The sequence below is a fragment of the Watersipora subatra genome, chromosome 1 (genome assembly GCF_963576615.1).
Source record: "Watersipora subatra chromosome 1, tzWatSuba1.1, whole genome shotgun sequence".
Classification (NCBI taxonomy): Eukaryota; Metazoa; Bryozoa; class Gymnolaemata; order Cheilostomatida; family Watersiporidae; genus Watersipora; species Watersipora subatra.
Genome location: NC_088708.1, coordinates 75,023,594 through 75,044,522, shown reverse-complemented (window position 1 = coordinate 75,044,522; position 20,929 = coordinate 75,023,594). Strand labels below are relative to the sequence as shown.

Below are 20,929 nucleotides of genomic sequence, written 5' to 3'. Positions count from 1 at the left end.
TGGGCTTTTTCTTATTGGTTAAAGAACTTGTTCTAAACGGTTAGCGGTATTTACCGCCTCCCGCGCTTCGATTCCGAGAAAGTTTTTTTTGACAAGGTAATTTACCCTATTTGTTTATGATAGTATAATTATTTATTATTATGCTTCGTGTTCACGGTCTTTTTTGTAGATGCTTGTTCATTGTGCTTTTGTGCACTACGATAATGTGCAAATCAAAGGTGTTGCAGTGGATGATTTGTTATTCGTTATGCAAGTCGTTTGCCGTCGTTAAGATGTTGCGTCTTTGTTGTTGTTTTGCAAGCGGAAGCTTTCATCTCAAAAAAATATTAACTTCTATTAAGTACTAGCGCATTCTAAAACGTGAAAGTAATAAATAACATGCAAACCTCCATCTATACACGACAGTCGTTGCTTCTCCAGCAGATCCAAGTATGGGTCATTTGTAAATGTGCAATTCACTCTGTTTTAGCGGGCCTTAGAGTAGTTTATCTTTATTAATTGCTTCTTTCGATTATCATTTTAGCTGTAACAGCATTTCAAAAGGCATTCGGTTGCCAAAGTGATTTTGTTAAAAAGAAGTTGTGGTAATTCAGTTACTGCTTTATACGAAGCTAGCCAAAATTTGTGAGTTTGAGAAAACGGCTCATATATGCATATTTTGTATAACATGTCACCGGTACGTTTTTATCAGTTTTTCTTGTAGCACTACACAGCTGCTACGAAAGGCAATCAAGTTCAGCTGCTATAGCTACAAATATTTTAATCAATTTTCTTTTGTCGTTTAAAAATAGACATCTCGTTATTTGCAAATAAACTTGCTAGTCGTATAGTTATCAACATATCTAGTTTTAAAATAAGCATTGTTTGCATTTTAGACTGCTTTATAACTTTGAACTTTTTGCTTAAGTCATTGTTGAAGTATGAAACCTTATCATCGGATCATGGCGCTTAGTCTTTTACTGCTTTTGCTTGAAGGTCTCTCGCAAACTAGTTTAGGATCTGCTTGCGGCATTCATCTGTTTTTGCTAAAATATGTTGAGTGTTTCCAACTATTTTAAAATAGTCTTAACGCAAAACTATAGTTATTATGTAATAGCAATTACAACATTATATATAACATGCATATGAATGTAAACAATTTTTTCTTGCAGCACAGTTAGCTTATTAATGTTCTACATTGTTGCACAAATCAAAGAGATATGTTAGACATTTTGGTGGTTGTGTGGTTTTGTTTTTACCGATTTAAAGATGATAGTGTCTAATGATCGAGAAAATTATTTACGTTTAAGATACAAGTTTGCCACAAATGTGTTAATATAAATTTGTAGGCCTATACTTCATTCACCTAAAAAAGTTTGCGCGATATTGACATTGTAAAAACTCCCTAAAAGCACGTTTGTTTTCGAATCAAATACATTTTGTAAAAAAATGCATTTGATCTTGAGCGAGTTGGTAATTCAAAAATTTAACAACTTGAAGTTTTCAACTCAAAATATTATGCAAAACCAAAGTTGCATTAATTAGTTGAGAGTATTCTGTCATCAATAGGTTCTTCATGCCATAATCTTCTCGAAAGGATCTAATTAGCATTTCAGGAGTTTTTTTAGGAGGGTCCTGAGGTGGTTTTCCGTTGTCTGCTTCTGGTTTTTTTGTCATGGCCATCTCCATTAGTAATGTAGTACAGTAGTAATTGTGTCTGAATGCCCTTAATACCAGCAGTGGTCCTTGTGTGTATCAAACCATTGTCTTGCTAATCATAAGGTAGCGCCCCAACCGCTGAACTAAAGCTGCTCCTAGGTTATATTGATAATGAAGAATTGCTCCAAGAAATCGTCTTAACGTTTTAAAATTTCCTTCCTATGAAATGACTTAATGTAAACAGAGCCAGTAAGTTGACCTTTTTTTTAGATGGCTGCAGTTTTGCCTGATCAGTTGATTATCATACTTATTTGGATGTGAAATGCTGTTTATGTAGTCATGGGTCCCTCAAGGAGAAGTACCCGGTCAAACTATGGCTATCGGCGGCGCGCTCCGTATAATCTTCGCAGCAGATCAAGGGTGAACTACAACTACAACTATTTTGATTCCCTTGCGGCGGGGGACAAGGTTGTGAAAGAAGCGGATAGCCTGCCCAAGGTACATTCAATATAGCTGCATGTGTCATTGACCATTCAGGCGATGAAAATTCTCGTTTAGCTAATCCAGCATTGGGCCTGCATTTCTCATGTTTAATTTCTATTAAATGTATTATCTGCTCGCTTTCAAACCACATCCTGCGAAAAAAATATTTTGCGAATGCCTGGATTTATCAAACCAAACTTATGTATGCCAGGTGGAAAAACTTGACTTGTGTGAGAAGGAAAACTCAGCGGAGCACCGAACTGGTGAATATGAAGTTGACTATCTAGTGCTGCGTCGAGGCCAGCCTTTCAGGCTTAGAGTGAAGCTGAGTCGCAAGCTGAAAGCCGATGAGAAAGTTATGCTGGTTTTTGCTACAGGCCGCTCTCCTTACCCTAGCAAAGGTCTGATGAATTCTTGAAGGGTTATGACAGTGTATTGAACCGTTGGTTTTTATTCACTTATTCTAGATAAGGGGCAGCCTCATTGTACACCCAGGCATGACACCCATTGCTTGAGGCTTCTGACAACTAACAGCCCACAAAACTATACCATTTTTCTTTCAACAAATTAACTCTAGAGTAGTTTCAGGTTTTTTAAATAAGAAAAAAGTAGTTTTATTATAAAAGAATTTCTCAGAAAACAAGTTTTTACTATCTTGTATCAAAAGTTCCCGCATCAACAAGTTGACTCTCACTAATTGCTCAGCTTCCAGCTGTTCATGGAAGCTACTGACTCATTTCACTTTGTTAATAACTTTGTTTTGCTATGCAGATAATTTTTATGTACATTTAGTACATTATTTTCTAGTTGTGGCCATACATTCATATTCTGAATCTAGCCATAGTGCTATTGTTTACTTTAGTATGATTTAATCAACTATGGCTTTGGCTAAACACTAATTAACAACAGGATTAGTTTCTACAGATAATGTCCTGTCAATATTTCCTGCAGCGAGACAAGCTTACTTGGTAATTTAATCTAGGTCTTTGCGGTAAGGAGCTATTTCCATCTTTTTAAAATAGAAAATATGTTGACGTTACCGTTTTAGCTCTTTTGTTTGATTGGCTCCGATGTTTAATAATAAATTTTACATGCTTTGTCTTGCTACTTCTAAAGCAATAATACTTTAGCGATTTAAATGTCAAGTCAATGTGGAATGATCAAATTTTCTGATTTTACCAGATTTCTATATAAGTTTCTGTTTATTATATAGATTTTAGTCAATTTGAAATTTTAATTTACAGTTTGCAGTAATTGCGTGTAATCAAGGCCTTACATCAATCAGGCTTCACACAAACCTTCAGAACAATATTCTATTAAAATCACCTGTGTTTCGATTTTCCATGGTTATCGTCAGTAGCTAATGTAATCCAGCATTTTGCATCCTGTCGAATGTTTCTATTTACCATACATATGAATATACATACCAGTTATGTTTCTATTCACCACATGGCATCCAACCGGGACACGGTGAAATATTGAACCAGATAATATATAGATAGTGGTAGTGGGCCACTACTTCTCACTCAATCTCTGCTAAATGAATTAAACTGAGCCCTTCATACCTAGAAGCAGATTTCATTAATTTAAAATTTTTGCAATGCAACAAAACTACTTCAGGGGTTCTGCCCACCTTTTTCAAAATTATTTTTTCAAGTGTTTTCAAGCAGAGAAGTTTCGTGTTTTTGTATTTGACACTCACTTATGATGTTTGGATACCCTACAAGTAGACGAGAGGGTACTCATGACAAACTATTGAAAAAAATCCATCATGAAATGAGCTTGGTGTTATCCAGGACATTGGAGTTATCTTCTACACGCCGCTTTCATCGATATGCAATTGACTAGGTAATTACTCTATCAATTACCCGTTAATAAATATAATAAAACATTTTTAGCATCCACTAAATGCATTTACCATACAACTGGTGTCGTACAACCTTATCATAGACTAAAAGAATATATGTATTTATCAAGATGTCGGGCCATGGCTTTTGATGATCGCCTTGTATGAGTGTATCGATGAACCCTGTCTGACTCGGTTCTCATTTACCCTTACACATCTCAATTAAAGTAAAAAGTATCGTCATTCTCTCGAAATTGTGAGGGGTACACAGCTGGAACCTGAATACCTCACATAAACTATCGTCTACCCTATACACATAGGAAATATGAATATCTCACATAAACTATCGTCTACCCTCTACACATAGGAAATGTGAATACCTCACATAAACTATCGTCTACCCTCTACACATAGGAAATACGAATATCTCACATAAACTATCGTCTACCCTCTACACATAGGAAATATGAATATCTCACATAAACTATCGTCTACCCTCTACACATAGGAAATGTGAATATCTCACATGAACTATCGTCTACCCTCTAGACATAGGAAATGTGAATATCTCTCATAAACTATCGTCTACCCTCTACACATAGGAAATACGAATATCTCACATAAACTATCGTCTACCCTCTACACATAGGAAATGTGAATATCTCACATAAACTATCGTCTACCCTCTACACATAGGAAATATGAATATCTCACATAAACTATCGTCTACCCTCTACACATAGGAAATGTGAATACCTCACATAAACTATTGTCTACCCTCTACACATAGGAAATGTGAATATCTCACATAAACTATCGTCTACCCTCTACACATAGGAAATATGAACATCTCACATAAACTATCGTCTACCCTCTACACATAGGACATGTGAATACCTCACATAAACTATCGTCTACCCTCTACACATAGGAAATGTGAATATCTCACATAAACTATCGTCTACCCTCTACACATAGGAAATGTGAATATCTCACATAAACTATCGTCTACCCTCTACACATAGGAAATATGAATATCTCACATAAACTATCGTCTACCCTCTACACATAGGAAATGTGAATATCTCACATGCGCTCCTCTATTATCTACCTTCTACACATAGGGAATGTGAATACCTCACATGTACTCCTATTATGTACCCTCTGCACATAGGAAATACAAAAGCACTCTCATTGTGGTCTTTCCAAAACACTTTCCATAAAGACAAATTTTGCTTTATCTTTATACAAAGGCAATGGGTGAACTCCTCTAGTCTCTGTTGGTAGAAGAGTCTTTCACCATTATTTCTCTATGTTATGTTGTAATCATTCCACTTCTTTTAGCATCACACATCAAAATAATAATGATACAGAATTGAGGAGAGCCTTCATTGAACTGCTAGTTTCTAATGTGCATGATGGAAAATAAGTAAATGCGCGAGAATATGATACAATTTGAGACAATCGCTGCTTAAAGACTCTTTTTGCTATACAGCTTAGTTGTTGTAAAACATTGTCAATTAAAATGAGGCATGAAGAGGTGGTTAATGACTCCTGAAGTTATGTAAATCTCCAACACGCGCTTACAGGCACAACTCTTCTCTTATATAAAGTACATATGAAGTTTATATAAAGTATGAAAGCTTCCTATGGAGTTCAAGGTGCTCCATAGGAAGGGACAGAATTAGTGGTAGGTGCTTGGCTTGTCTAGCAAGTGTCAGTTGTAGCTAATCCTTACATTACAGCCTGTTACAATGAAATGTTTGGTCATGATTTGATTAATGTTTGGTTGAGAAGCTATTATAGTATTAAATGAGGTCCGGTCCAGAGGACGAATTTGACATTTATGTCCCTCTCATTGCCATGGGAATTGCCACTGGCTGGAAGTATACAGATTCCTGCTGTTTGACATAATTGCTTTGAATATTTTATTGTAAGTAATTTGCTGATCGTTCAGTTAGAGTGAAGTGGCTTCCGACAATGCAGCTACTACTCATCCTTTCCAACGTCAAGAACCTCCGGTGTTTTTGTTTTATTTATATCTTGACATGGATTCCGTGCACTACTGAACACAAATCATTTGGAAATTTGTCACAACGAGCCAACACGGGACCAGGTGTTGTGCTTGCCATCATTTATATTTGTTCGCATTTCAAAAATCTATTTTTTGCTGAGTCAGTAATGGCTCCACGGTTTTGCTAAGTTCCTGGGAGCCTCAAACGGATGGATACAATTTGTGTATACTATCGGATGCTAGTTTGAAATCACACTATCAAAGGGTGTTGCGATATCACTCATCCTCTACATTTACAAATATGCATGTGTATACCTTGTATTGCACTCAAAAGATTTGATGTAAATGTGAATATTTGTTTCTTTAGAAGTAAGGATTGCCTGTCTGCCAGAAATCCTTTGTACCATTCCGACAAAAGTTTCTACATGCAAGCATTGTTAAATAGGCATTCACTTTGAGCGCTCTGAACATTGATAATTGTGAACATCAATACAATAACTAATACCAACATTGTATGCTGTTAACAATGATGACGTGATAGTAATAAATGTTAACAATGATGACTTGGTATTAATAACTGTTAACAATGATGATTTGGTATTGATAACTGTTAACAATGATGATATGGTATTGATAACTGTTAAACATGGAAAACTGATAACATTTGTAACAACAAGTTTTTAACATTAATAAATGCAAAAGTTGATAACTGACAACATTCGACAAGAAGGCTAAGCTCTGCCAGTTCTCCATTAGATGTCTTCATATTATATGCTCTAGTTTTGACACATGGTGGTTAATTATAGTATAAAATATGGGAGATTATAGGAATGAGCTGAGTATTCATCAAAGTTCTTTTGCAGGTACTTTACTCTCCTTCCACCTTCGCGATCCTGTTGCGAAATTTGGTTGGACGATAGAGTCTAGTTCTGTAGACGATCAGGAGTATGAACTGAAGATTACATCTTCTGCCGAGTCGATCATTGGCAAGTACAACTTAACCGTCCAGATCTCATCATCGGAGTCGATGAAGACAAGCAAGTTAAAGGAAGAGTTCTGTCTCATATTCAATCCTTGGAATGCTAAGGATGATGTCTACATGAAGGGTAAGAACTAGCCTCGGCTCAAACTGCGCCAGATGATAGTTTTAAGTTTTCATCGTGAAAGGTTTAGTTGGCTAATGTATAGCATGTCTTCTTCCGCACCAAGTCACAATACACTGAATTACTGTAAAACCTCTATTTGAATGGCATGACGCTCTATTTTTCGACCCTTCCCCAATTAGTGGCGGTCAAATAGAAGTGGCGTTCAAATAAAGGTAGTGTTCAAATAGAGGTTTTACGGTATTTACATGTTTTGCTTGATGTCAAAATGCAGAACTTGCTATTGGAACTTTTTCTCTCAATAATTATGTTATCCTATAACTGAGTGTGTGAGCGTTCCAAGGAGAGTAAATTCTTGTAGAGGAGGCTGATAGAAATGAATATGTGATGAACTCGAGCGGGCGCATTTGGGTTGGGACGAAAACGAAGAGCTATGGCAGACCATGGGTTTTTGGCCAGTTTGAAGAATGCGCATTGGAGGCAGCTTTGTATGTCCTCGAGATCTCAGATCTGCCCGATGTCGCCTTGAGCAACCCAGTTCTCCTCACACGAGCCTTTTCTAAAATGTCTAACAGCTTTGACGATGATGGCATCTTATCAGGTATGGGTGACACAGAGGTTTGCTTCAAGACTTATTTTGCGTGCGAAGGTTTCAGTCTGCTAATATTTCTTTTAAATAGGATAATAATTATATTCTGATTCTCCCCTAGTGATAAGTTAGGTTTGTACCATGTATGGACTGGTTCATGCCCCCTCGTTCTTGCACTCCATGATTCACCTGCCAGCACACTTGGCTCTGCAATATAGTATGAATGTTCTAATTTGGCAAGGGATGCAGGCAAACAAACAGGTGTGTTAAATTGATGACACCCAGCGCGGGTGTTTCTCCGTGAATTGAAGTGCTTCTATTGTTAGCCTGTGATATTGTCTAGGGTTGGAGCGCGGTATCCTGTGCAGCTCCTACAACTGGGAGAGACTACAAAAGCATGCTTGAATAAGCGCTAGACCACAGCGCAACCTTTTGAAAGTCGCATGCTTTCTGCTCATTGCCAGAATGATTCTCCCTTATGGAAGTCATTGGCCATTCGCGCAACCATTCAACCAATGACATTGTCTTTTTATTCAGATCCGCATTTCTGCAGAGAATTTGCATTTTTCTGATTGTGTCATTGTTTTAATTTTAATCTCTTTTCATGTGCTAATAAGATAATCAATCAACTGTCCAGCGAGAAATGGACAGGAAGAGACGACACCCAAGATGGACATGTTAGAGGTCATATAGAAATGGTGTGTGCTCATGATGTGTGATTGCATAGGAAACTGGTCTGGAGACTACACCGGAGGAGTCGAGCCAACCGACTGGATTAGCAGCGTTGACATCCTTGAGCAGTATATGGATACCAAGGAAGAAGTCAAATATGGCCAGTGTTGGGTCTTCTCTGCCATCCTCACTACTCTTATGCGAGCTGTCGGCATTCCCGCTCGCAGTGTCACCAACTTTGAGTCTGCCCATGATACAGACAGCAGCATGACTATTGATAGGCAAGACTTGTTTTACCTTGTTATTATTTGTGTGCCGTTTATAAATGTGTGTAATACTATTTCATCCATATGGTCGTGTTATAGAGACAATTTAAAATGATTTATTTTTCCAAGCTCCAAAAAGTTTGAAAAACTAATGATGACTCATTGCTAAAGAAGAATTTAAAATATAAGCCCGCATCATGGAGAGATGGAGAGCAGATGAAGTCAGCAGTTATCCGCCGCACTCGAATAAATATCAGGCTTGCTGAATGCCTGTTAAGTGATATTTGTAAAAACTGGATAGATCACTGGCCAACAATACAAAATTTAAAGTCAAATGAAAAAAGTTGCAACCATTTGGAACCCAAAGGCTTAGATTAATTATTATAGTCGGAATTTAGATTAGAAGTTCAACCAGGAAAGATATTTTATTAAAAGCCAGAAATATAGCAAAAAGAAATGAAGGCTGTATTGAATTTTATAATGAAAACCGTTTATTGTTATAAATTGAGTTGGCTATCGCTTCTGTTACAACTAATATGTTTATTGATGGACCTGATATTCGCTTAAATAATTAAAAGCGAATTAATTAGATTATATTAAAACCAGTGTCATGGTTGGTTGCCTGTGTGCCCAGAGTTGGTTGCCTGTGTGCCCAGAGTCGGTTGCCTGTGTTCCCAGAGTTGGTTGCCTGTGTGCCCAGAGTTGGTTGCCTTTGTGCCCAGAGTTGGTTGCCTGTGTGCCCAGAGTTGGTTGCCTGTGTTCCCAGAGTTGGTTGCCTTTGTGCCCAGAGTCGGTTGCCTGTGTGCCCAGAGTTGGTTGCTTGTATGCCCAGAGTTGGTTGCTTGTATGCCCAGAGTTGGTTGCCTGTGTGCCTAGAGTTGGTTGTCTGTGTGCCCAGAGTTGGTTGCTTGTATGCCCAGAGTTGGTTGCCTGTGTGCCCAGAGTTGGTTGTCTGTGTGCCCAGAGTAGTTGCCTGTGTGCCCGGAGTTGGTTGCCTGTGTGGCCAGAATGGTTGTAATATTTATTTCACATTGGAGATGAGCTGTAAAAATTCATACAAAGTTTCAATATACAGTCATCTCTAGCTTATCTTGGTTAATCGACTCAATTACTGACCCCGAAAAGTGCAAAACTGGAGTGTCACCACTGTTTTCCCTCCCTCGACAAATCAAATCACCCATAGTTTACTGGTTGTGAATCAGTTTATGCAAAAATTATTGCCCATCACCTGCATATTCGGCTCACGATGTTGCTCTAAAAGCTCGTGCGTTATCTATTCAACTCTCTTAGGAGGGTGGAAATCTGTGATGTATTGTGGCAGTGAAAATTCAGGTAGAAAGTAATGAGAGATCGCTGTATTAGTCATCTTCGATATGATTGTTACTGTTATTACTAGTTCTCTAGTCGTGGTTACCAGCGCTACAGATGACATATTTCTCGCTTAACTTCCAATTAAGAAACTATGACATTGTACAAGCAGCTCATAAATTTAGGCCAAATTGGTGACAGAGGACTAGTATAATTGCTATGGGTCTTTGGTGTTCTGCGTTGATATTCTTTGTTTTAAGTACCATAAACTCGTCATTTCAATTCAGATTACATTAATTGTGCCTTATAACTTAAGCAAAGGTGTGTCATTACTTCTTTCTCACATGGAGGACTTCCCCTCAATTGTAAAATGGTTGGCACTCGCCACAAGTGATTTATAAAATTGTTCTCAATAATGTGCATAGACTGGTGCTCACTAGACTGCTCCATTTACCAACAGTATAAATCAGGGCTGCAGGCCCTCGGACTGCTAGTAGTTACTGCTCTTCCTGTTTTACCAGACTTCCATATGAGTTTCTTTTTGTCTAGATTTTAGTCAATATGAAGTTTTAATTTACAAACTTGCAGTGATTGTGTGTAATCAAGGCCTTAGATCGATCAGGCTTCACACAAACCTTCTGAACAATATTCCATTAAAATCACATGTCCTTTCGATTATCCATGGTTATCGATAGTAGCTAATGCTATCCAGCATTTTGTATCCAATATTCATACTGCTGCCATATTATGTTTTGCTATGAGAAATACAACTATACAGTTGGGCTGAAAGGCTGGCTTAATGTTACTTTAGATACTCCGTTTTATCTCGTCTGTCAAATAGCCTGTAGTCCACTTAAAGTCCTACTTAAAGTTGATTCACGTTACTTTTGGCTTGCCAAGGCGTCTCATACCTCTACCTCTAATCTTCAGGTATCGTCACAAACAAAACCAAACTGGCTCCGATTCCTCTGCACTCATACTAATGCTAGCGCTTGTGCGTTGAGTTGTGCTTCCTATGTAACTGTGCCAAGCTATTTATCTTCTCGCTGACAGTATCCTGGAGGAAAGAGTTGACGTGGCCAACAGTTGGTGTGTCGTAACCATACCTTTTTTCTAAGAGTGCACGCCGGCGGCCTGTTTCATTTTAACAAGCTGTTGCTCTGTAGACACTGGAACTGGGATGACAAGCCTTTAACTGATCTCAACGATTCTGTCTGGAACTTCCATGTATGGAATGAGGGTTGGTTTAAGAGAACGGACCTTCCCGCTGGTCACGATGGATGGCAAGCGATAGATGGCACACCACAAGAGAACAGTGAAGGCGTAATGCAATGTGGCCCCGCCTCCATAGCTAGCATAAAGGAAGGAGATGTCTACCTTCCATATGACTCAAAATTTGTTATTGCTGAGGTAAAAAATTTATCAAAATGTGTTAAAACTAGTAATCTTAATAGTTCCATACTCACTTGCAACTGCAAAAACAGACGTATAACTCTGGCGATTTTTCTATGATCCAGTGGTGTACTGTTAGCTAGCTGGCAGGGCGCCAGCTACATGTTGGTAAGCCTAGTCACATATGATGTCATACTTATTATGATAGGCCGGCTAGGTGGAAGTTTCTTCTGTTGTGGTTGTGGGTTGTCTCGCCTCCAACTTGTTGCTTGTGTCAAGCCCCTCGTCAAACTTGTGGGGGTAGAAGTTTGATCATTCTATTTCTGCGAGCTGATAATATTCGAACATCATTAGCTAAATAATATGTTTTTAAGATTATATATTTGCTTGTCTTTTTCCGCAATTGTATTGTTCTAAGATAAAGTTATCTGTAATACTAAACAGTATTGGGTTCTGACATATTTCAGATGTGATATCTGCAGGTCACAATTTAATACCTCCATGGTCACCTAGAGCCTACTTCCTATTTTCCAATACAGTCATACCCTCGACATATGAGCTTAATGCGTTCCAGGACTGAGCTTGTATATTAGTTCTCTCGTACGTCAAATCAATTTTTCTTATAAAAAAAACTAAATATAAATTAATCCGTTGCCATCCTCTGAAAAAAAACAACCTAAAACAGGGCATTGTAATGGAAAAACGTGTTCTTAATCGATCTAATTCACCACCCACGTTCACAAAGTAACAAATACCTATCTAGTGGTTATGATCTGCAATAAAATGTGACTTTATTATGTACAGTGCTGTATTGAATTTTTATCTTCGAGACAGGCGGTAGCGGCCTACGGCGTTGTAAGAGAGACTTGGTGACAACACATTCGGTATGCTGGCCTATGCTACACTTTTCTGACACTGCTTAACATAACATAAATAATAAATTTAACTTAAATGAGCTTACTATGTACATGCTTAGAATAAATTTAAATTTTATGCTACGCAAAACTTAACTTTTTTACCTTTCTTCCAGCTTGGCTCTTTTTGATTAGCTCTCACCTCACTTTTATCCGCGCTTTTTAAAAAAAATTTCAGATCAATTCAACGAGATAGACCGAGCGATGCTGTTCTCGAAAGCGTCCTTTTGCATACTCAGCCATCTAGGGGCCGCATCGATAACTGTCTTGTACGCTCGCATCTCCAATTTTTCTCGCATCTCGAGGCCAAACCCTGTTAGGAATTTCCTCAGATCTTAAATTTCTCATGTGTTGAGACACTCGTATGTTGAGGTATGACTGTATAGCAATATTCAGCGAAGTGACATTTTTGTTATTAAATGATATCAAAATGTTAATTTGTTATCATTTCTGTTCTCGAAAGCGTCCTCTTGCATACTCAGCCATCTAGCGGCTGCATTGATAACTGTCTTGTATGCTCGTATCTACAATTTGTCTGTATCTCGAGGCCAAACCCTGTTAGGAATTTCCTCGGATCTTAAATTTCTCATATGTTTCTCATTTCTCAATTTTTCATAGCAATATTCAGCGAAGTGACATTTTTATTATTAAATACTGTGATAATGCTGGTCCCAATCAAAGCTTTTTTTGTAGCTCAGACAGTCTCTATTCCCGTTTTATTCTCCTATGTGAATAAGATCCCCAATTTTCTAATAATACCATACCTTGTAATCAATGTTCATAGACATTTTTACCATCATTACATGGTCCACTCAGGAACATCCTAAGTATCATATTTCAGGCGATCCACAAAATTAGTAAAATATTTTATGTGGTTTATCGTATGAATGACAGGAGTAATCCTTACAATTAAGACAAACCCTGTAGGTTGTAAGCCGCTACGTTTTGCCCTGACGTCTGTACACAAATAAAAGGTCAGTAGCATTACGATTTTCGCAGTTTGTTATATAACATATATATATATTATATATATATAATTTTCAACATTTTATGCCGAGTTTGGCAAGCAAATTTATTTGAAAATGTTACCCAAGTATTTCAAAAAGAAATATATATATTTAGTTACATATATATTGGTAGTTTCTGGTTTTCCTCTGGTTTGATGTAAATTTGTGTACACAGCTTCAAATGAATAGTGATTTTCAATGTTTTATGTTTAGCTTGATGATGAACATTATGTCAAGTGTTGATTAGGTACTTCAAAGAAGAATCTCTAATTTATAGTTACATGAGTGAGTCTTTGGTGAGCTGTTAATTCTTTTATTGCTCTCCACAAATATTTTTACTTGGCCTTTAACTTGATTCAAATTCACAGTTTCGTCCGCTAACATTCATGTAGTGTGCTGCTTGAGTGTTCTAAAAGCAATGCATTTTTCTAATTATGTGAGTTACTTTATTTTTTTATAATTTAGGTAAAAACATTGACCTTAGTGAATAATTTGCTTTACCATGCATTTTTTGGGAAGCTGAAGTTACACGTATGTTGGTAAAGGAGAGTAAAGGATTATTGATGCGCAGATAACAATGTGCCGATTTTAGAGTTGTTTTAATTTTTGCCCTATAACATTTTTCACTTCGAAAGACATAGCGTTAAAGACTTTCTGCGATTGCTATGCAAAACGATGAGACCAACTTGAGACTTGTATTTATGTTAATGGTCCAGAGTTGAATCACGCTATTTACTCGTTTTCCATTTTTAAATAAACTGATAGGTCTTTCACTTTAAATCGTGACAATGTTATGAAAAGGTGTCAGAACAAGAGGAAGTGCTATTTATGTTCGCTGATTCGTCAGTTGCTGTAGTGAGTGTCACTAATGCCGGAAACCTGGCAGTCACGCCCGCAACAACGGTAATGATGGATGAGATGCAGAGTTGCTTGTGCGCATCGTTGCAGCAATTGTGCTATGCATCGGTACTGATGATATGACAAGCACTGGTCGCTTGAGGGTTTAGGCAATAAGCAGTTAATCCCTTATGGGTGCCTTGGAATGCTGCTTCTGCCATTTTACTAGGAGTGTTTAGTGCCTTGGGCAGCGATTCCAGAAACGGTATAATCTGAAAGAAGGAAATTTGACCTTCCGTCATAACTAGACCATAGACTTGATACTGTTCTAGTTTAATTAATCCAATTCTTGATGCAGACTATTTATTATTTATCCAGTAGCAGGCCATGACTGTGTACATTTATCAGTAGGTGAAAGAGTATAGCCGCTATCCTTCCATCTTTTTATAACTGCCATCGCCCTTAATGGTTAATTCATTGTCACAGATCCGCCGAAGGAATGTTAATATTATAGTTCTGCTCTTCATGATCTTTCATTGTTCTAAGGCATTATTCATTTTTCATAGTTCTTATTTAGCTGTATTGCTGAAAGTTTTCTGCTGAATTATCTCAACAAATTAGTGCAAATTATTAAAAATATATTCAAAATTCTCTGCTATGTTATATAATATAGAACATAGCGGAGAACAGTTGAGACATTTACCATCTCAAATGTGTAGAATCCATACATTTGAGATGGCCGGTGTCTCAACTCGGCCAGTCTCAACTGAATAGGCAATCGAACAACAAGTAGATATAGGCCCCCTTTGCTTGGACAGATTGTCTCTAGCACTGTCCCGAGTCTGCGCACTAGTCCAGCAATAGGTATAAAGCTAATAGTGAAGTATGTATATAAAATCCTATGAAGAATGCTAACTCTGTCCGTGTGGGTGACCTCCTCCAAGCAGTTCTACTCAACCTTGGCAGGATACAATTGATGGTATACTCTTCCCTTTTTAGTTGGCTGTTTTTCTACAACACTCACATAAAGTTTGCTGTTCAGTAAATGATTAAAACCGTCTATTAGGATTTTGTTGTCAAAAGATTGCATATAAATATGCCCACAATGATTTAACACTTATCTCATAAATTGACTCAAGGCTGGCTAACACTATATCGCTGTATATCGGCGTTTTCCTTTCAATGTTCATCGTCGACTAAGTAAACCGGGTGACAATAGCATCGACGAAGCAACGCGGATACGTCGGGAAAGTTTGCAGCTGTCAAACATTCCAGATATTTGCCGAGCATCGACGACAACCTGTACAATGTGTACTGTTTCGGTAATAGTAATTCGCGGTTGTAGATAGCACGCTTTATTCATTCTTGTTTATGGTAGTTGCTTCGGGCCTATTATTTGATCCGAGCACGCGAAAACAAAGAGGTTTCTTCGAGAAAAATTACAAAAAATAATTAGAAACCCTACGTCACGGAGTATTTGCTGATGCAAGCGCGGATGGGTTTGTGATATATAACAAAAATGTTATCATCGACGATCACCGAAGTATTGTGACATCAATGCCGAGATACGGCGATATAATGTGACCCAGTCCTAATAAAGCCCAAATCCAAACCAGTATCGGTGTGCAAGAAATCACACTAACTTTAAAGCCTCTTTTTCAATAAGAAGTTAAAACAGGTGGCAAATGTACATAAACATCTCTAAATTTCAATTTAGAATATATGTACTGTTTAGTCAAATAAAAATAAGCCTCCTTTTTTTATTCAAGTGTTGCTAAACGCGGTTGCCATCAAATTTAAGAAACGCTTTTTTCAAAACAACCTCAGTTCCTGAATTCAGCGAGTTCCAGGAAGTTTAATACTTGTTTTCATTTGGGAAGGTCAAATAAAAACCAAATTGGTTGGCTTCGTTAGAAGCTGCTTTGTCAATGTCCTGTAAGAATTTAAAAAATCATGTAACAATAATTCTATTTGTCTTTTGGCTACCGTTGATGTTAAAAAGCAAAATAAAACTAACACCACATTTAAATCAGCCTCATGTTAGCCTAAAAATTTTTGTTTTATGAAATTTGACAGATGTTGTCCAATCTCATTTCAAGTATTTGACTGTTTGTTTTAAGCAGTTTCTAAAACAGGAAAAATTGTGAAGGCTCAGATTTTAACTCGGCCTTTTTACTTGGTTTTAAATAATGGATTTTATATAAAATGGTTGGATACTGTGCAGAACTTAAATTAATAAAAACCTTAGATTTTGAAGTTAATTTGCTTGAGAAGACCACAGCTAATGACATAGCCTTTCCGTAAGATTTCACGGATTCACCAAAATGCCTCCGTTACAATTTTGCTTAAAAAATAAAATAAATACATGACCTAGCAATACTATGCAATGTACAATTTTTTAAAACTATTGAATGATTTTAAATGTCTAGTAATTAATTAAAGGGCACCTTGTCCAACGAGCTTATGAATAACTGCCTCCACTGCCATTATTGTACTTCAACCGGTTACATCACTAGACATCATTCCTTGTGATTGGTTGATGCTGCTGCTGTTTGTTGTTGTGACACAATACCGCTTCCTAGCTGAGGGCGGAATTCCCTGGGATACGTCTTAACAACTTGCCAAAGAGATTGCTAGTACTTGTGCTCTTTGTCCATCATTATACGGACTAGTTATTTCATCAGGCCTTGTGAATGAGCTTGTTTGATAAGATAACTAACACCAATCAGGAATTACTGACATCAGCTTCTCTCTCTCGGGAATTGTGTTATATTTGCTCCTACGCGCATAAGTGAGTATTGGGCTTTTACAGGAACAAACATCGATGTTCAAAGTTTAACTAGAGAAATCAAATTTGCATTCCTGCAACAGTGCGTTTGTGTCTAGCTTTGATCTTCTCCGTTTTAGAGGCAAAACATTCATCCTTGTTTGTCACATCGCCTCATTTCATCACTCCTATTTTATAAGCCGTGATTACATTGATGTTGACTAAAATCTTCATAGTTCTTAAAGGCTCAGTTGCTTGCGGGAGGTGAACTTGCGCAATATTGTTGCGATGACAAATTATGTAATTTATAAATATAAAATTTGTTCAAAGAATAGTGTGATACACTATATATTGAGCAGTCTCTAATAGCTTTACTTATCGGTAAGTAATTGTCTTCGAGATAATTATTCACTCCACTAGCATAATATATATATATATCTTTACCGAGCGCTAGTCAATATATATATACAGTCAAACATGGATAACTCAAACTTCACGGGACCGAGCGAAAGTGGTCGAGTTATCAGACCGGTCAAGTTATCAGAGCACTGTCACAAGTCCATCTATTTATTTATTAGTAGATATATGTACATATACAAACTATAATATAAATCAAAAGCATAAATGGCTTGTTTCAAATTAAATGCTTCTAATGTAAAGTTTAAAAAATATTTATCAAAAAGTATAGATTTTTTTACCATTTGAGATTGGTTTGTTGTTTGAGGTGATGTTATTGCCGGGACGTTTTTATATTAAATTCGGCAAAACTTGATCGCTGTTGAAATGCTCAGAAAAAAAGACATCTTTTTTCTCTGAGCGTTTTAACCAAGATCAATTTTGCCCATTTTTCTTGAAGTTTATGCGAAAGTTACCTCACTTTTCCTTGCTGCCAAAGGGCCATCGGTAAGCGGATGTTTGGTAAAAATCAAATTTCACCAAACCTTTAGAAAAGTCATTGACAAAAATATTTTGCCGATGATGGTAATAACGAAGGCTATGAACTATGAAAAGTTGAGGTTTACCTCTATGGCTTGGAATAAAGTGATTTTCTAAAGCGATAACAACCGTTTCGGTAGCCGTTGGGCAACAAACTGTTCGAGTTAACAGAGTTTAGGTCGAGTTATCTAAAGCAATTTATCATTATGTGGGAGCGGACCAAAAAAATCGTTCGAGTTAACCATGTGTTCGAGATATCCGAGGGCGAGTTATCCATGTTTGACTGTATATATACTGTATATATAAAGTGTGTGTAACAATCTGTAATAGGTTACGTATTATTGATAGCAACCTGCCACAGGTTGGACAAGGTCGACAGCAGTTGTGACAGGTTGTGCATCGACAGCAGCTTTTCACTACTGATAGGCTACTTGATATTTGTCATGAGTATTTAAAAACCAACCATTGATGAATGTGAGAATTCTGTTGCATTATATTAATAAATAAATATTTCCGGTGTGAGTTGTGTAAAACTAAATGTCATCTACTGACGCGCCAGCCTGTGCAATGGCTTGTTTGTTACAAGCCTGTTATTGACAGGTCGCCGTGTCTCGGCAACGTCTCTAGGGAATTTTTACCTTTAGAAGAGAGTTTGCTGCCCTTTAGTCTCACTCAAAAGGTTTTTGTTTCAAATTTTAGGTTAATGGGGACATTGTCGAGTGGGTCAAGCAAAAATCGGGTGAGATGACACCGGTATGGCTGGAGGCGAATGCTGTGGGATTTAACATCTCAACCAAGGCTGTTGGCAGCTCTGAGCGAGAAGATGTAACCCATCACTATAAATATCCGGAAGGTTCTGATATGGAGCGAAAGGTTGCTGCTAGAATATCCAAGTACAGGTGATACAAAATGACGATGCTGCTCTTTTCTTCCAGGCGTGAAGCCCTGAGGTCCATGTCCGTAATAGCAGTTGAGGAATGAAAATGTGTTTTTGAGCTGATAATCCCATGATTTCTGAAGTTTATTGCAGATTAGCTGGTTACCTTAATTAATTGAAATGTTTTTTAGATATCAAGGTTAGCGCGGGCAAGCAAAGTAATGACTTAACTAGCACATTTGATATTGTGATAGCTTGTGATTTATTCTAGATGCGTAGCATTGCGATATGATGATAGACTATTATTGACATGCCATCCTATTGTACTGGTTGCTCGCATTGAATTCTTTTGCTCGGCTGTGATTATGATATCGTAAGATTCCACCCATACCATCATTTCATGAAGGCTTTACGCTTGCAGTTAAGTGTGATGTAATCATCATTATCCAAATTCTTATATACTTGCAAGATGCTCACACGGAAAACATTATTGGAAGAGTAAATTGCTCATGCCTTTGTGCTGTAATCCTCATGATGGTAGGGGGTGTTTTGTAAGGCTAGAGATGTAATGCGGCATGAAACAATTGTCTTACGGAAACCGGCTCTTTGAGGTCTCCCATTAGATAGCGCAATCGCTAGCTCTAGGATGTGTTTATTTATAGCGCTCGGTAAATCCCTCTCATCGGAATAATTAATAAGCTCTTATCAATCATTGGCTGTCAACGCTCAGAGGGGTTCCCCGGAAGGGAGATTCCCCTGTTCCATTAATAGAAGCTCCCGAGTTGTATGCCAAAAGCATTACTACTGTTTAATTAATGCGCTTGTCACGATGGTAGATCATTTAGACTGTTTGTGTGAATGATAGCCATTGAACTGACGGCTGTGCACGGGCCGAACACTTCTGACCGTCTATCTGCTCTTTTTGCCAATTAGTACAAGAAAGGATGAGCTGAAGAAACTATACGATGTCTCTGACTCCAAAGGTGTGGAGTTCCATTTAAGTGGTGATGGCTACAGCAATGGCGATGTTGCTATAACTCTCAATTTGAAGAGGTGTGTGGAGTTTCACAATTTCAATACAAATAATAGAATAAGCCCAGCTCATTCCGTAGCGCACCGATGCTGGAATAGCTAGAATTATGATGTGCTTACTTACAGTAGGTTAAAGAAATATTTGACTTTTTTCTGTAGCCAAGCGACTACCATTCTCAATGTGCATGTAACCTTGACCTGCACGGGCAGTTATTACAATGGTGCTGCCAGTGATGAACTAAAGTCTGAGTCTAAAGAGTTCAAGGTTAGTAAACATAGCGTGTTGATCTTCATGATGCCTCCATAATCTTAGCAGATATCTTTAATAACGCTATCTAACCTAGATTTAGATTTTGTTAGCTCAATGTTGCGAGAGTTCGATATATCAACGGTTAGCAGGATTTATCTATTATACTGCACTCTCTTTTCTCAGCTCTATGCCAAGGATGTTGACACATTCCAGATGACGCTCGCTGCCGGTGACTACCTTAATAAGATAGCCACCGATGCCGATGTGTCAGTCTTCTGTAAGGCTCGGGTTGTTGAAACCAACCAATACTTCTTTAAGAAGGAGACGTTCACGGTTGATAGGCCGGATGTTGTAATAGATGCCCCGAGAACAGCAGACATGAATGGAGAGTTTCCTGTCGACATTAGTTTCACCAACAAGCTGGGAGTTGATCTCACTGAATGTCGCCTGTCTCTCCTTGGCACCGGAATTCGGCCTGTACGAACCGTAAAGCTCTATAAATCAGTCATTGAAGCCGGTGTGACTATCAAGCAGACGTTCAACCTGCGTGCAAGAGTTGCTGGGAAGAAAGAGCTGGTGGCACTGCTGCACACACGACAATTGAGAAATATCACAGGCAGCGCTAGCATTGAGGTCTTTAACTGAATCCAAGTCTGCCTTGCCAGTTTTTGAGTCTCTCTTATATAGACAGGGTTTAATCTCATGTATTACATGATTGTTAGTGACACTACTTGTTGGTTTGCTACGTCTGCATCCTCTAGCTTTATAACATAATTTTTATGTTTGTATAATTATACAAGCTTTTTAATCCAGATTTTAACGTCACGCACATGTCAACGTTGTTCTATTCCATATTCTTTTTAATGAGATTTACATCATTTATAAGAATATATCTATATCAAGTTCATTTGGACAATTAGATTTTGTAGCGTAATGTAATTCTCCTTGCTCTAACGAGGCCATCATGTTGAAATATTCATGCTAACGCTGCCACTTTT

The 20,929-nt window shown here is 37.7% G+C and overlaps 1 protein-coding gene across 2 annotated transcripts; it reads left to right on the top strand.

Annotated features, from left to right (window-relative positions):
- The first annotated feature begins 30 nt into the window (after positions 1-30).
- On the top strand, positions 31-20,838 carry LOC137385664 (protein-glutamine gamma-glutamyltransferase K-like). Of its 2 annotated transcripts, none has more exons than XM_068072176.1 (11): positions 31-96; positions 1,976-2,136; positions 2,333-2,522; positions 6,845-7,087; positions 7,446-7,685; positions 8,401-8,626; positions 11,086-11,329; positions 18,472-18,671; positions 19,583-19,702; positions 19,841-19,946; positions 20,115-20,838. In XM_068072176.1, exons 2-11 carry the CDS (start codon positions 1,978-1,980, stop codon positions 20,574-20,576), a joined length of 2,190 nt encoding a protein of 729 aa, XP_067928277.1. In that variant the 5' UTR covers positions 31-96; positions 1,976-1,977; the 3' UTR covers positions 20,577-20,838. The 2 variants fall into 2 exon arrangements, with proteins under 2 accessions (XP_067928277.1, XP_067928278.1); XM_068072177.1 differs by lacking the exon at positions 31-96 and adding an exon at positions 410-429.
- The last annotated feature ends 91 nt before the right edge of the window (positions 20,839-20,929 follow it).

Bases quoted from the DNA above. Each gene is read 5' to 3' on its own strand.
- LOC137385664 (XM_068072176.1), top strand. From the start codon at position 1,978: ATGGGTCCCTCAAGGAGAAGTACCCGGTCAAACTATGGCTATCGGCGG. The intron at 2,137-2,332 runs GTACATTCAATA...TATGTATGCCAG, and splicing joins AAGCGGATAGCCTGCCCAAG to GTGGAAAAACTTGACTTGTG. The intron at 8,627-11,085 runs GCAAGACTTGTT...GTTGCTCTGTAG, and splicing joins AGCAGCATGACTATTGATAG to ACACTGGAACTGGGATGACA.